At 37.1% G+C, this 17299-nt stretch overlaps 2 protein-coding genes across 2 annotated transcripts in view; both read right to left on the bottom strand.

The window, feature by feature from the left end:
- OXCT1 (3-oxoacid CoA-transferase 1) overlaps window positions 1–17299 on the bottom strand; it is an 87502-nt gene that overhangs the window by 33950 nt on the left and 36253 nt on the right. The window contains exons 8-12 of the mRNA XM_075740817.1: window positions 7378–7485; window positions 4604–4715; window positions 3857–3951; window positions 3121–3169; window positions 395–467 (exon numbers count right to left, since the gene is read on the bottom strand). Of these exons, the coding sequence (XP_075596932.1) occupies window positions 395–467; window positions 3121–3169; window positions 3857–3951; window positions 4604–4715; window positions 7378–7485 (437 nt within the window). The remainder of the gene's footprint in view (window positions 1–394; window positions 468–3120; window positions 3170–3856; window positions 3952–4603; window positions 4716–7377; window positions 7486–17299) is intronic.
- RPL37 (ribosomal protein L37) overlaps window positions 1–17299 on the bottom strand; it is a 350006-nt gene that overhangs the window by 296659 nt on the left and 36048 nt on the right. The window lies entirely within an intron of this gene.

Raw genomic sequence — 17299 nt, 5'->3', positions numbered from 1 at the left:
AAACAAAAAACAGGTGCAGACGGTGAATTTCCATTAGGGAGGTGGAACGAGGATCACAGTTGCAAGCTGAGCAAAGAGAATATACAGAGTGCACGTACAGATTAGATACTTGGAAATGACCAAAAAGTAGTTGTTAAAACATAGTTATAAATGTGTTTATATATGGCCAGGTGGTGGTAGACATGAACATCACTACAGTATCTATTAGTTACAGTGTTTTTCTATTTCCAATAGCTAGACCTAATCCTCTGTAAACCATCACTGATTAAGTCCATGATCATTTTACAGGGTGTTAAATGCTAACCACATTTCAAAGAATTACTAATGAGTTCAGTCACTGACTCAGTTTATTCTTTTCATGTTTCAAAAGATCAGGGTTTGTGTTATTACATACCCTCTTATCATTGCAAATGATTCATCGCTAGAGAAATAGGAAGAACCTGGAAGAACAGTGACTGTCTCCTTACCTGTAAAAGAAATAAGCTACAGTATGTATGGTTTTTGTCTCTTTGACAAATGCAGTTAGAGCCATTAACCAAGAAATAAGGAGGTTTTTATCAAATTCCTTTGGATTCTGTACAACTATGGACCTGATTACATTTACTATGTCACATGTAAACCTAATCAATCATAATGAATTGTGAAGCAGTTTTTGTTACAGTGTTTAATGACAGGATTGCCTGCTCTTTGACCACCAGCAGTTCCAGCCAAGACAGCACTGACACCAGAGACTAAGAAATCTCTGTAGACTTCAGCCTTCTGCTCTATCCACAGAAAAAGCATCCAGACCTTCAGAGACTGCCTGGATTGTCTTTCCCTACCAGGCACCCACCCAAGGCAGTGGGAGAGACAACACAGCCTGCCAGCAGCAACATGGAGTGAGAACCCTGAGATAAAGTGACAAGCCATGGCAAGGCTGAGAAGAAAGGGACACATGCTGAGGGCCACAGAGTAACGCAACAAGAGCACTGTATTACAGATTTCTTGAAAATGCTCTTAAGAAGTCAGTACTTGTAAATATTTCTGCTGTAAGACAGAAGTCTATCTTCCAATGACAGTGAAAATAAACTTCATGGGAGACACTCAGAAAATGTGACAAACAAAAAACCCATACACATTTCAGAGAAATACAATTACATTTGCAGCTAAAAACTTGAAGAAAGCCCAAACCGGGGGTATATTTTGAAAATGTAGACTTTGGGGGCTAATACTGGACCATTCCAGTCAATGAATGCGAACAGAATTAAATCCTAGTCCTCTGCCATTTAGCTTCTGTTTTCTTCACATGGTTTTATAAATTTGGCTGGAAAGCACATAGAATGGTCTTAATTCAACTATGTGTCAGTGGGATTTAGCAGCTTCTGAATGTTTCAGCAATGACAACAATAATAATTTTTGTGGTAGAGCTGAGGTTTACCTATCCTGTGTCCTGTCTACTGCAGCTTCAGAGGAAGATGTGAAGGTGCTTAACACTGAATTCCAAACACTAGAATAATCTGATTCTATGTTGCATTCTGACTTATGTTAGCTTCATCCCCGCAAGATTATCTCTTGAAAAATATTTACCAAGCATAAAAAACAATTCAAGATCACCTTGACATCCATATAAAAACACAATGATTTTTCACATATTTGTCAAGTTCTTGGGTATTTTTTCCACCATCACTCTGTTAACATGTTCATTTCTAATGCATTCATACTAGAACTTAAATTCTAATGTGCGTGCATATCATTTCACCTTTTATAGTAATTTTTTAATTATAAATATTTTTTCTTTCCAGTGACACCTCAATATTTATTTAAAAAAACCCAAACACAACACCTCAATTTCAGTTCAAGCATTAACACAGCTCTCATGCGCCTCTGACATTTTCCTTCATACAGTGTATCACAACAGTTACCTAGTTACTCGCGAAATGCTGAACTCAATTCCTCAACAATTTCTTATTTCAAATCAGAAGATGGCCTTAAACAACTCTTTATTTAAAACATAATAACAATAGCAGTATGATAATGGCAATAACATAGCAGTATGATAATGGTATCAGTTAGCTAAGTGAGGTAGCAAATGGTTCAAGTCAGTGAACAATTGCTGGACTGCATGCTGATATTAAATTTAAAAACCTTATTTGATGTCAGTGCGTTATCTCTGATTTTTCAGAGTTTAATTGTACTTGCTAACAGCTGCTGAGAAAGGTACTGCCTATATAAATACGTACATACACACACGTGTATGTCTGTATATGTATACATAAATAAAAAAATATAAAATGCATAGGTTTTCCATATGAAAAAAACAACTCTAAGATGTCAGCTATTCGTGTATAACCTATACCATTAACATCACTGAGAATTTATAAGGTGCCAAGGTACCTTCTGTTTGTCACAATGCAATATATAGGTATAATTTTACATGGAAACAGAACAGACACAGGCACAACTTTCCATGAAGAAAACATGAATCAGACAGATGCCCTGAACTGTGAAAAGCTTAAGTTTTTACATTGCATGGCTGCTTCTGAGGTGAAATGCCCCAAAGCAGCTGGGCAAAAACAGTATGTGAGAACTAGCATTCCCCTCTGAAGAGGCAAAAACCACCTGCAGCAGAGCCCTCCAGTGTGCCAGGTCCAGTTTGGGGAGCTCTTTCCTCTTGCCCTGGCCACCACTCTCTCACCAAATGCAAATGAGTCGCATTCCTGGCAATTCACTAGCCAGGAATAAACCAGACCATTGCACACAGGACATTTTAAAACATGTCCCACACATAAATCATTGAAAACCATTTTCTAGAAGACACAAAGTGGAAAATAGCAGGAAAACAAATCCATATTTGCGTATAGGCTTCACAAAACAATCTCATTTCTGAAAAGGAAGATTTGATCCTTTACTGCCTGGCCTGGAAGACAGGTTTCTTCTGTAGCTATTCAAATGCATCAAAGCGTAAGCTCTCTAGCATCTTCATTGATCAAAACCAACCTTCACTTAAAAGAAGACAAATATGTTAATATTTGTAAGTAAATAAAACAGGAGTCTGGGTTCAAACACTGAATCAAAAAAATTTTTTTAGATTAACAATGAATAATCATTTTCCGTAAGTTAAATTTATTTAAAAGATTTTACCTGCATTAATCAGGTCTGGATCTACTTCATTTTCAAGCGGGTAAGGACCCTGACAACAACACAGACATATGTCAGCTTTATATTAAAATACCTTTGAGATACCATTCATAACTGCTTTATTATTTCTAATGCTTATTACTAAAAACAGGTCATCACGGACATGCTTTTTTTTTTTATCTTTAGCAGAACAACATCTCTGACAATACAAGCCATAATTTACATCAACTAACATATCAGGACCAATGGTCACATTGTTAGAGGCTGTTAGAATTACTAAATAACCATGAAGTGGGGCTTTTGTTTGGTTTGGGGTTTTATTTGAGTTTTTTATTTGTTTGTTTCTAACCAAAGGGACAGACATTTTTCAGTGAAAGGTATGTTGGTGCAATTCATAAAGCCATACAACAGTGAAAATAATACTCACTTTAAGCTTTATTTAAAATTATGTTTGATAAGACTTACAAGGCTTGGTCTTGCAAACTACAGAAGGTTCTGACTGCTTCCAGAAACACATGTGCTTAAGAACATACTTGGCAAAATAGTACTATAATCCTGAAATGAGCATTTCCTTAAAAACTTTACTGCACTACAATGAGAATTTTATGATCATGCAATATGGCATATACTTGGATATGACTTTTAGTAAAATTATAATCAAGTTGGGGGTGGGCAAGGAATAAAACCCAGGCCCAGCAAGGTAAGTACACTGCTGTAAGTGACCAAGATATATTCTTACCAAACCCAGGACTCCATTTTCGCTCTGTAAGTGAACAGTTATGTCTGGACTGATGAAGTTACTGGCCAACAGTGGGATTCCAATACCCAGATTAGCTGAAGAGAACTGGTTAAGGCACAAACAGGAACACACTTACTGCTGTCATTGTACTGTGATTAGATTAGAACTGTTCTCTCCACAAACACTTTCATTTTCAGTTAGATGCCTCATATTTGTGATGAATTATTTTGTTATTTGGACTGCCTAATTGCATTCCGTCAAATGCTTTACATGAGTGTTGTGAGGCACTGGAACAGGTTGCCCAGAGAAGCTGTGGATGCCCCCTCCCTGGAAGTGTTCAAGGCCAGGTTGGATGGGGCTTTGGGCAATGTGGTCTAGTGGAGGGTGTCCCTACCCGTGGCAGGGGGGTTGGAACTAGATGATCTTTGAGGTCCCTTCCAACCCAAACCATTCTATGATAAAAACCCCACAGTGCAAGCAAGCTTAATTTCCAATGTATGTAACTTTTTCAAGAAATTCTTGCAAAACATTCAACTGCTAACAAACTCTCCAGATATGCTTGGGTAAAAACTCCAAGTACTCTGTGTCTTAACATCCCATCTATTTCAACAGGTTTTTAATAAAATGAGAGAATCCCAGGCTCTGGGAAAGACACTGAGCATGGTAATTAACCTGTCTTAAACAAAACAGCTGCAGTTGTTATTCCAGTGAGTTTTCACTTCAGCCTACAGCACAGCTGAAGGATACCATACATGCCATCCTCAAACTCTAAAGCAGCTCGTCTGATGATCCTCTCCCTCACGTTGTCTCCTTGTTTTTGTTTGGCTTTTGAGTCTTCAGGCTTTCGGATTGATAAGCGCTGTAATAGTAGTAATCATAAGTAAAGATTAGAATCCAGATTCTTGCTTCTTAAGACACAAAAGCCTGATTTATGATTGCACTGAGATACTTGGTCTAAGAATAATGTTATTTATCCATCTTCTACACAAATTGACCTTTTATTCTATCAGTTCAAGCTTATCTAAGCCAATGGAGTCATCAAATACCTCCAATGATAGCCTTAGAGTAAAATGTTATTTCTCTGTATTGCAAAGGCTGAGAGAATATGTGATACATAGACAACTGGTTAAGAAGGCATCACGCATTAGTGCAAATACTAGCAAGTCTGAGATTCACTACCCCAGAGATACCTAAATTGATTTGTAAAATGTCAGCCTAAAATACAAATACTGCTCTCTTTCTGCATTCATTCAATTCAGTGGTGCTTTCTAGATTTACATGCATGAGACAGACAAATGCCAGTCATCTAAAGATACTGAGAGCTAAGCGACTAAGTTTTCAAATATAAATCTGTAAAATCTTTCATAAATCTGCCTGAAGTTGTTTCCTGAGATTTCCTGGCCTTAAGCTGATGCTTTCTAAATCACATGTAAGTGAAAATGCCATCACATTCCAGAAGTTTGTAAGATCTTTTTTGTAAATTATTGTTTACATAGATTATGGTCTTTGTGCATCTCTCCCATGCATATAAAACTGCTCTGGGCAACATCATGTCATGCCAACATGTCTTCACATCCTCTCCTACTTCATGCCATAAGGAACACATAAGGCAAAATTATCCTCTGTTCCTTTTCATCACCACAAAAGAATTTTTGCAGTGTCTTTTTTCCCCATGCTGGGAGCCACTTTCCTCTTAGGCAGTCAGAAACAGTATCAATCCTCTTGAATTTCCTAGCAACTTTCTTTTTATGCCTTGGCTATTTTCCCTAGAATTGCTTCACTTACAAGTTAGGGAAAAAGTAAGATCACAGAGGGTTTTGCTGCAGCAAAGAGAAGGTTGGATAGAAAGTATGACTTGCACTAGAGGGACCACATCTAAGCCAAATTAAGCAGGAACTGCTATTTAAAGTAAGAGTTATGACAGACTAGCTTCTCTTTATTCTCTGTATTCCTCATCTCTCCTCTTACCACTTATCATACTCAACATTTTCATATGTACAGCTGCATCCTTCATATATAACCGTTTATGGAATAGTAAATAAATCTGCCATTTCTTTCCTCTACTTCTATTAATGAGAGGCACCACTGCCAGAATTATAAAATTACACAAACAAAATTAATCTGTTACAACTTTGCTGTGCAGTTGATAGTACCTTACCCCCATCATCACTTCCTATTTTCCTTAAGCACATAGGGGAAAGGACAGTTGACTAGGTAGGTATATTCACATATGCAGCCAAGCCAAGAAAATCAGGTGTCTGCATAAAGGTCTTCCCTGGACAAAGAGTCACCTCTTCATCCAATGCCAAACAGCAATAAGAACAGCAGTTTAATAAATGTAAAATGGATTTCTCTCAAGAAAGGTAAAAGCTTTTCTGTGAGGTATTGCACTCATTCAGAATAAGGAAACAGACTATTAATTGCAGTCTAACACAACATGCCCAGAAAAAGAAAAAAAAAGAAAAAAAAAAAAAGAAGAGGTTTGACACATCTGTTTCCAGTCAAATACTCAACAACATGCAATATACTTTTGCAGAATGAACAGATGGAAGGGAAAAAAAAAAAGCTTTTAACCTTAACATTCATAGAAGAGTTTACCCAGAGAAAAGGCCTTGTATGACTTTCTAGGACTCTGTGACATGATTTCAGTAACAAAAGTTTAATTATTACAATTCCTTTCTGCACTTCTTTTTTCAAGATGTTTTTTTCCTTGTGTCACATATCTCCCCCTCTACCAGCTCTTCTGATGGCATTTTGAATAATTCCCACCTCCAGAATAGGGAGACACAGAAGAAATACAGAATCTTCAATTGCACTTTAAGAGCATTGTCACATCACCGAAATGAATATAGGGACATAGCTCCAGTGAGGCAAAGCCACAGAAACAAAGAAGAACAATTACATAATCATTATTTTCGTGAATGTTTTCAGTGATGGAATATTATTGCTGCAATTTTTAATAGCTATTGATGTCTTTTATTCAGACCAGAAATGCCACTGACTAAAAAAGTTGCTGATTAGAGAAAAGAAAGGTTCCAAGACCTTTGCAACGTAATGTTAATTCAATACATGGCACAAAAGCGACCAAGACTAGCCCTACGTGCCCATGTCAAAAGCTCTCCAGTAGAAAAGAAAGCATCTAATTATAAAAGTCAGTTCTTAGTCCAGATGTTCCCCTTGTTATATCTACAGAAGGTGAACTGAGAGAAGGAAGGAGAATGAAGTAGCATTTCCCATCAAATTTTCAACTGTGTTAAAGCCGTCCAGAATAAAAGGCAGTTGCTCTAACTTATTCAGGGACTGAACCAGAGGGGCTGAGGTACAAGAAACAAGGCACAATTCTCAGGCCCCCACCTCACTACTACCTACCTAAGTACCTGCCAAAACTCTATTACTTAGCAAAATTTGACTGGTCTTTCCCACGCTGTTTTCTCAATGCTAAGACTTGCTGGCTAGAGTAAAAACCAATTCTAAAATACACCCCAAGCTGTATGTTGGGACCAAGAAGTTCAGCTACTTACTTCAATTCTCTTCTCAAACTTCTCTCCTTGTATCAGACGATCAACATAGATTTTGGGAACATGAATGTCTTCTGGGGCAAATGCTCCTATATCAACAATTTCTTCCACCTACACAGAGAAAAGGTAAAGTGAAAATATTTACAAAAAAGCATTCAATGAGAGATTTTATTACTAATGCAGTTTCAAATATTAAATATACAGTGGATCAAATCAAGAAAAATAAGGAATGGGACAAAATACATATATTCTTTAAAATGGGCTATTTTAGACGCTTTGCTTTCCTCTTCTTCCAAAGTATATTTCTAAATACAAATTGAAAGTAGTTTATGTTTTAACAGCCCATTTTGTACCACCACCTTGAAGAAATATACCATGTGCAGTTACATCAGAGTTGTTTGTACCTACAAATAATTTCCATCCAAACAGAAGGAAATAACATGCTGGTAAGAAAATGTCAGAATACAAAGCAAAAGTATGTATTTTAAGGATACAAACACAGAAGCTGGCTTAAAGTTTCCATACTGTACTCAAAAATAAAATTGAAAACATTTGAACTGTAATAATTGATTGCAAGAAGGATGTGAAGTTCTAGAAGTCTCTACAGTTAGTGAAACTGAGATTCAGCACAAAATGGCACTGATCCGCGCATAGTACATTTGAAATGTCACCTATTTGGAGCACCACAGACAACAAGGTTTTCCTTCCTTCTATGCCTGAGCTCAGGGTGGTCTAGCTGGAGACTCTGCTACGGCCAGATGCCTGCAGCAAAGACCCTCAGCCATGTCTGGTGCTTTCCCTTACAGAAAGCACGTCTTTCTGTGCAGAAAGCATGTCTCACTCTGCTGCAAAACAGACACTACTGCTAGGGCTGTACCTGCATCTGACCACAGAGAAAATGTATAATGTTACCACAGAGAAAGTATATACAAAGATAACTTCTGAAATGACCTACTTAAAAAGAAATTAAATAAGTTTCCAAACTGCTTTATCACCAGGAACTAGTTAAACTTTCAGGGACGTCCAAAGTCTAAGAACCCCAAAACAAGACCCAGGGTATGACATATCAGTAGGGGTACATCACTTAGCAGCCATCACCAGTGAAGCAACATTAGAGAGCTTAAAATTCAGTTTGACATCCTACTGTTACTGCACAATGTAATCAATAATAAAACCTACAGTATATCTGATAGACAATTACCTTCCCACTGTGCCTTGCAGTGTGACAATAAACAAACAAATCCACCCTAAAAGCAGCAGAGGCAGAGGAAAAATTAACAAACTAAAAGACCACAGGATCAGTTTCAGGTGATCCCTGAAAAACCACTGCAGTAGAGACAAAAGTTGTGAAGTCTGTAAGGCAAATGTGGTAAGGAAGTGGCAATAACAGCCACAGCAACACCAGCCTCAGTGTTCATGGAGAGCGGAATCACACATCCAGAAAGTCCTTATCCACAAGATAAGGAGAGACAATCAATAAAGATTCAGACTACTGTATTCACAAAAAAACAGTGCAATCGCATCCATGCCCTATCTCACTTGAAGTTTATTATTCTATACGTGAATTTTAAAATATGGAGACCAAGCCAAACATAGGGTAGAATGAAAAAATCCTGAAGCACACAGCTGAAGCACATTGCACTCTTGGTGCAGTGACTACTACCAGAACATGCTCGAAAGGAGGGAGAAGCAGGAGACTAGACTTTTCAATGAAGCCATATGCAAGCAGATGATCTGCTACCAGCAGAATTCCCAAATTCACCTTTTCTAATTAAATTTGTCTTCACTTACCAAGTGGAAAATTACATCTGGGGAATACTAATTATTACTGATTTGAACCTTCTCCTGAAAGAACTACATTTATTTGCTGCACTAGCTGAGATTATAAAACAATAATCTTTGCTGGCACAATTCAACCAGCTTCCACAGAATTACGCTGTCAGAAAACTTGACACGCTGTATCTCTAGCCCCGTAGAATAAATAATTTATCCAACAATAAATTATTAGATTTTGTTATTAATCACCTCATTCCCTTAATTGGTTAGTATTTTGTCTCTTTGGAAACAGCAGTCAGCATAATAGCTTTTCCTCTCAAGAACCATCAACGTAACATTTATTATTTCTGTGTATTATCCTAAATGAATGTAACACAAATTGTATTTTGTCCTAAGGATTTCAAATGAGCCTAAGAATCCCAGCAGACTGGAACACCTTTGTGTTCACAGGCTGTCCACCACTATTCTTACTGGTGTTTCACAATTTCTGTGTTCTACCATTAAAACTAAAAATGAAATGTAATTAAAATTAAGTACATTGAAATATCCATATAGCAATAAAATGGAATTTTGAAAAGGGATTAAAAATTTGCATGTAATAACTGCAAGAATACATATCATCCAGTTCTACAAGTGAAATTAATCAGCATGTTTATATGAAAAAGAAGGAATTCGCACAGGGGAAGTACAAATGTCATCTGATTGCTCCAACTCTCTCTCCCAACTCTGCTCACAGGGAACTAGATGATACTCCAGCTGAGACACTGTAGATGGGCTGCCAGCAGCCTCCATCAGTATTGCCAGCACTGCTACCACAGATGAAGCTTTGCCAACAAAAGTGAAACAGGGAAATCTGATGGCTACGGGAATCACCAATTTAACCTTCTGTTACCACTGCAAGACAGAACCCAATCATTTTTCTAAATAAGAATGATAATGCAAAAATAAATAGTTCCATAGCTGGGCAAATTCACTTCCCTTTCAGGTTTCATATTCCTTTATGAGACTTTTATGTAACACATCCACAGCCTAGGCCTCAATGAGACATGCAGGAGAGCATTCATATTAATAAGTAAAAGGATGTGTGTGAGTTTTCTTCCTGTTCTGCTCTTCCTATCTATCCTTCTGTTCTTTCTTCTCTCTACCTACCTTGCCTCAGGCTTTATTTTGTCATGTACCGAAGAATCACTGTAAACATCAAAAATCATTACATGGCATCCCACCCAAAAGACACAAAGTCTGGCAAAGCATAAAGAGGGAACTAATCAAGGCAGACCACCTCCTGCCCTTTTTTTTAATTAGCAAACCAAAATACTCTTGTACCATTTAGATTGCCTTGATTGTATGTGTTCATTTTCAATCTTAACTTTATCAATGTGCTAGAAGATAGAAAACGTTTTATATCTTTGCTACACAGGTAAAGCTAAAGAGTAACTTCAGGAGACCATACAGGCTGAGTTCCCTCTTCCAGGAAGGTTCTGATGCACAATTCAAAAATCCGTTCATTGTTTCAAAAGTTTCACAGTATTGGTTTTCTTCCTGGATATAAATGTTCTTGCAAATCTTGTCTGATTGCTGACAATGGGAGCAGAATGAATAAATTCAATCATTTCTGAATACTGGTTTATCTGCAAGTACACCCAGAACATAAAAGCTGTTCTCCGCTATGAATCACAAGAGCCTTCTGCCACTCCTTTTGGTATCAGCACTCATAGAATCAATGGTCATTCGTTTCACAGTATCACTTCCTTCTGTAATTTACATCTACTTTTCCCTTTTTAAAGCAGTTTGATTTATTTTTGCTTATGGAAATTCAGCTACTCTTCTACGGTTTTATCTCCGAATTTCTGAAGTCTTCCAGAGAGAGGGAAAAGGAACGTCAGAGGTTATGGACTTCCAGTAAGAAAGATAAAGAACTCCAGTTCTTGACCAAAAACTGGCAAGGAAATTACAATGACACAACTATTCATGCCAAAACACTTGAAAATAAGAAGGCTGTTCCTTTGAGTACGTACCTTTTGACCTGTTTCTGCAGCCTAATTTGGTCCTTTATGATACGTTAAATGTTTTCACCTGTTTTAGTTTTAAATCTCAGTTTTCATAAAATTAAACTGTAACCAGAAATGACAATATAATTCCTTATTACAGGGAAAAAAAAAAATGGAAAATGTGCATGGGTGGGTGGCTGAGAAAGAGACTGGGGGAGAGAGTGAGCTTAACAAAATCTATGCATTTTTAAGTAGCTTATTTTTACACTGGCTTTATTAAATATCTCTATCACTACCTTAATTATCCTAGTACACCTCAGTTCTTCAAACTGAAATAATAAAAAACCCAGCAGAACACAACTAGAATAAAACATTACAACTGGTCAAATGTCCAAAACCACAGAAGAATTAAATCAAATTTAGCCTCTTAGATTCTCAAGATGAAATCATTAGAGCACTTCAGTTCACTACTGGAAGAGTCGGATGTCACTGCAAAATTCATTGTAACATTTATAAAATAGTAAGAAGTTTAAAAAAAAAAAAACCAACACCCACAATAAGGGCTATGAGGAAAAGTTGTATGTGTCTGGTTCACTCAAGATCACAGAAATTGCAATCAACCATTCTCCACAGCTAATGACAAACAAGAAAAAAAAAATAGTCTTAATTTTAATTGTTCAGACTGAATTTCACAAAAAGCTTTGGTATTGTAAACCAGTGGAACACATTCTGAAAACAGGTCACTGGAAATTAAGAACACACCATACAAGCTTACTGGGCTACAGGAAAGGGCAAAGCAGGTTAGTATTTACTCAGTTCTGCCTGCCCGCAGGGAGATGAAAAGAAGATCTGAGTTCAGTTCTGTCCTTTTCTGACTCTTAAGATCAGCCAGACCATGAAATTTTTACTCCTGCCCAACTCCTATGGCAATGAAATGACAGTCAATAGGCATCCTGAAGAACAGACTTCTACAACAAATTCAAAAAGCAAACAACTACCAAGTAGTCTGATAAAGGCACATCTTGATCAATAATCTCCACGTTATGCTCACATCAAACTTGGAATAAATGCCTTCATAAGCATATTGAGGGGCAGGAGAATAGTAAAAATCTGTAAAGTTCAGATTTATTAGAGAACCTTTGGCTTAATGAAACACATCTGGGTTACACTGAAGGTTCATTCAGGCCAGTAACCATTTTTCTTGGCAAAGAACAGGAGCTTAAAAAGACAGCATGGTATGTCTCATCATATTCTCCCAGCTTCTAGCAACGTGCAGTTTAACAATGTCCTCAGTCAGAGGCTGGACATAGACCACCTTGCTTCCTAGCTTCTGATGGACCATGAACTTGCCTAATAGTTTTCTTGGAACCCAAAAGACTCTATCATTGCATTTCTACAATTTAACTAGTGTGAAAAACATTTCTCATTATCTCTTGTAATTTCACTGTGTGCTTCCTTCTCTTTGCAATACAGGAATAGCACGCAGCTGTTCTTTATTTGCCTGTTCCATACCAATGAAGATCCTATGTACATTTACATTTTTTCCTGGTTTCTAGTACACTGTTACCCCCTGTGAACAGCACAGAGAAAAACAGTGAGGTGTGTCGCCAGTATGTCGTATCTGATCATTAAGGAAGCAAAGCTGACATAAATATCCTAGGTTTGTTTGTCTCCAGGTTTTTTGTCATGTGGCTGCAGATCCTCATAAACTAGAAGCCCCTGCTATTATACTTATTTCACCTTCCCCCCGCGCCCCCCGCCCTTTGTTCTAAATCTCAATTACCTCCACTTCTAGTTGCCTCAGGCTTAATCTCTTCTCTCACACTTCTCTGCAGCTGATGCTTGTTTCCTCCAACTGTCCCTTTCTGTTCCAAGCATTTAACTTCTTCCTCCGTGCTGTACTGCTGACAGCAAAGAAGAAAACAGGCTGCACTAAATTACCTGCTCTACGTACTCACAGACAACTGCAAAGAAAAGAGGAAGCATACTTGATAATCTGCAAAAGCTGCATGTAAAGCTGTGTGCATGCATAAAAGAATATGAAAAATTTAACTACCAGCCTCTGAAAAAGTTCTACCATATTCTAAGTCAGAAGATACTGACATTTCTCAAAGGAATAATCCTTAAAAAAAACCCCAAAAGAACCACCACAAAAACCCATATTGTCAGAACTATGTATTTTTATTTTTCTTATAGCTGGGCAGTTTTACCCAAAATAAAAACTCACTTAGGCAGACTCACTTAAATCACAGAAGAAGTGATTTTATAAAAGAGTAGCTACTTCAACAATAAATGCCTGCTATCAACCGTGCCTATAGATACTCACAGTAAAAATCTATTCTGTAAGTATAAACTGAAACTTCCAGGTTTTTCCTCAAGATGTTTGCAAAGTAGACAATGAAGAAAAAAAGCAGTCTGCTAACTATTATTGGTTACTGAAGTTGCTCCATTAAATTGATGGAATTGCTTGTTTTACAATTTGCACAAATAGGTCTACATAATTCTGTATGCATCAAAAAGCAAAAGTGATAAATGATAGCTGTTTTCTTGCTTCCTTAAATTCATTCATTTTGATTTTATGCTATTTTTCTACTGTAAAATTACCTGAATTAAATGTATGAGAGATTACTTTAAGATTCAGCAATCTACCAGTCCCAGTATTACCAACCAACCCTCCTGCAGCAGGCATACCTAAAGAGTGATTCCTTCCTAAACCCTTTTTAAAATCTGGTTGTTCTGATATAAGCCATCACAGATTCACAGAGTGGTAGGGGTTGGAAGGGACCTTTGGAGATCGTCTAGTCCAACCCACCTGCTAAAGCAGGATCACCCAGAGCAGGTTGCACAGGATCACATCCAGGCATGTTTTGAATATCTCCAGAGAAGGAGACTCCACAACCTCTCTGGGCAGCCTGTTCCAGTGCTCGTCACCCTCAAAGTGAGGAAGTTTTTCCTCATGTTCAGATGGAACTTCCCGTGTTCCAGTTTGTGCCTGTTGCCCCTTGTCCTGTCACTGGGCACCATTGAGAAGAGTCTGGCCCCTTCCTCTGGACACCCGCCCTTTAGATATTTGTAAGTGTTCACCAGATCCCCTCTCAGTCTTCTCTTCTCCAAGCTAAACAGGAGGATTTTCTGCCTCTAATGGCAAAAGAACCTGCTAAACCTGTATTAGGTACCTCTGCTGAACGGTAATTAACCACATCCCAAATCCTTCCACTCCAGAACAGAATAGCTACTAACAATATTAACTATACTGGAATGGTATCATTTAGCATTTTTGCAAACAAAGTGTACATTGCTTTAAATACATTATTCCTGTACTTCATTGCTTATTTTCAAAATACATTAGATGATAGAAAGTCTTTGATTAGAAGGTAAAAAAATAATGACATTTTTTATTAAAATTATTGATATATTATCAAGAAGAATCAAAACCTAAAAAAAGAAAAAATTCACATTAATCTCAACAAAAGATTTTGTTTTCTTACTCATATCAGAGAAATGAAAAATGAAAAGAGATTGAAAGAAATCTCAACTCCTATGCATTCAAAGAAATGTAACTTAGAGTTCAGGAGATAAATTTAAGCTTTACTTTCAAAAATGAACTAAGAGGAATTTAAGTGCTGAAGGGAGAAGTAGAAATGTAAAGAAAAAAAAATAAAATCAGAAATTTAATTGCACCATCCAAGAAGGAATTCTTCATATTTTCCAGGCTATGCAAATCCAACTAAGTCACCCTCAAATTCAAAGAATACCTCAAACTAAGGATGAGAGCAGAGCATGCTAAGTAGGAGACATATAGGAAGTTAATCAGGATAAAACAATATATTAGCAGCTATTTTGTAACAAATGATGTTGCTGATTCTCTCTGGTAAGGAAAAGAAACCTCACAGGTATTTATTTCAATAAAGGTGACGAAAAGACACATAATCTCAAAATGGCACTTTATGTGCACACATGTATTAGTTATCCTCCTTATTTCAGATGTTCATTATAGACAGTGGTGGTTTACAAAGATTTCTGAAAACTACATGCTACCACTTTCTTTCACAACAAGGGATCAGTGTTGTCTATTTCACCTTCAAAATCACAGCAGATATCCCAAAACCTCAAAATATTCAACATCAATAAAAGTTTTCTGCAGTGTTAAGGAAGAAGATAGTCAAGAGTACTTTTCAAGGGAAGGAAGGAAGAAAACAACTGATGTTAGTATGTTATGGGGCTTAAACACTTTCAACAGATTAATCAGAAACCACAGAAATGTGGGTATCCAGAAATTGTAAGTAACAAATTCTAAGCAAAAACAATTTTTTCTTGCACTTAATCATTACCCTTCCTGAAAGCTGCCTAGGAAGGAGAGCACTAGGCATGCATGGAAATAAAAACCAAGAATAAAGTGCTTCATAGAATCAAAAATATTATTTGACACTGAAGCTGACGGAAATGTGTTAAATCAGTCCTTCACACCATAAAAGTTTCTGCGTATCACAGACTAATAAGAAAATTCTGATTTCTTTCCCTCTAGTAACAATGAAACATTGTCTTTAACACATCTGATATTCAAAGTATGACTTCTACTCTCCTGATTGTACTAAGTTTTCTATTCTGTCTCTGTATTTATTAATCAGGCAGAATAACCACTGAAGCACATCAAGCTAATACCAATTGGCTTAAAATTCCCAACAGAACTCTTACACAGCTTATTTAATCTTTTATACAAAGTCTTTGTTTGTTTTTTTAACCCTTCCCTCCCCAGTCCCCTCAAAATAGAAATATAGTAATGATAGGTTTCTTTGCTGTCTCTTATTCCTTTGAATTGTTGAAAGAATTCAGCACTCTCAGAAACTTCGCATTCATTTAGCAATTTTTGTTCTTCTTGTGTCTGAAAGTCTAGACAATGTCTTGAAGTGGGTGGTTTGGTGGCCAACTTCATATAACTCATCTGGTTCTCTCCTTTCCCATAAGCCTCCCAGCAGATGTCTAAATCAGATACATTTGGTTAGTATATGGTTTCAACCATGATGGAATCTGATGGAATCCATCACAAACAGCAATTAATTTCTACTGGTATGATGGGTCAATATAGTCCCTTAATTCTGGAGTTTCTTAAAATCGCAAATTAGTTCTAATTTTGAATGAATGAAGCACATCTACCATCACCTTTCTGTAAAATTTAAGACAAAAAAATGTAAAAATAGCTTTTCCGAATGCATGAACACCAGAAGGCTCTGAGTGCATGCATAGCTCAGGAAAATCAAGGGATAGTCTACTTCAGTGTGCAGGGGGAAACAGGAGTCTTTTCTAATTGCTGGTGGCAAAGACAAACACAAAGCACAAATGCCTTACAGGAGGTGCCAAAATACCACAGCATCAAGAATGTGCTGCTGTCCAAGCTAGGAAGTCTTGTTTCTCAGCTGGCCTCATCTCAAGATGTTACAAAAGCTACAAGACTTTTCCAAATACACAATTAAAAAACCTCACACGAATAAAACCCCCCAAAACCACAACAGCACAAACCAACATAAACAAAGGTGCATAAGAACTCTCATGAGACACCAGTATAACTTCCATCAGGCTGGAAGTCAAACAGGTAAAAATTTTGGCAGAAAAATGGAAGTAGCTATTTGGAAGGTACTGTGGGAAAAAATTGGTACCTGAAACTATTTTTACTGAGAAAATTAGTTTACTTAAAAAACCTAACTGCTAGATGTGTTTGCACCCTCATTTGCAGCTCTTGATGCTCACAGTGTTTGAGAAAGTCAGCACTTTGTGAGCCTGTGGGGCACAAGTCCTCATTAGCACAGTGCTTACACAGCCAATTGGCTACATACCTCCCTCCTTTTGATCAGGAATATATCCCAGCTCTTTTTCTTTTCCCTGCTTCTTTCAACAAGAAGAAAAACCTGATATAATACATTTGACTTATTCCAAAGGTCAACAAAAAAGAGAAATGTGTCTGGTTTTCTACAATAAAAAACCCAAAACACCTGTTTAAACGTTAAGTTGTTTTAAGGTTTGTTTAGCTATTGCTTTCTCCAGCTTCATCACAAGTGGCAAACTGAGGAACTTAGTATCTAATTCATGGGAATATCAATGGGAGCGCATTTCCACACAGTAGATTCCAGGAGTGAAGGTTTTCTATGGTTTCTATTTTTGGAAAA

This window comes from Balearica regulorum, chromosome Z (assembly GCF_011004875.1).
Source record: "Balearica regulorum gibbericeps isolate bBalReg1 chromosome Z, bBalReg1.pri, whole genome shotgun sequence".
In the NCBI taxonomy this organism is placed as follows: domain Eukaryota; kingdom Metazoa; phylum Chordata; class Aves; order Gruiformes; family Gruidae; genus Balearica; species Balearica regulorum.
Note: the sequence above shows the minus strand (reverse complement) of the source record. Positions and strands in the feature narration are given on the sequence as shown.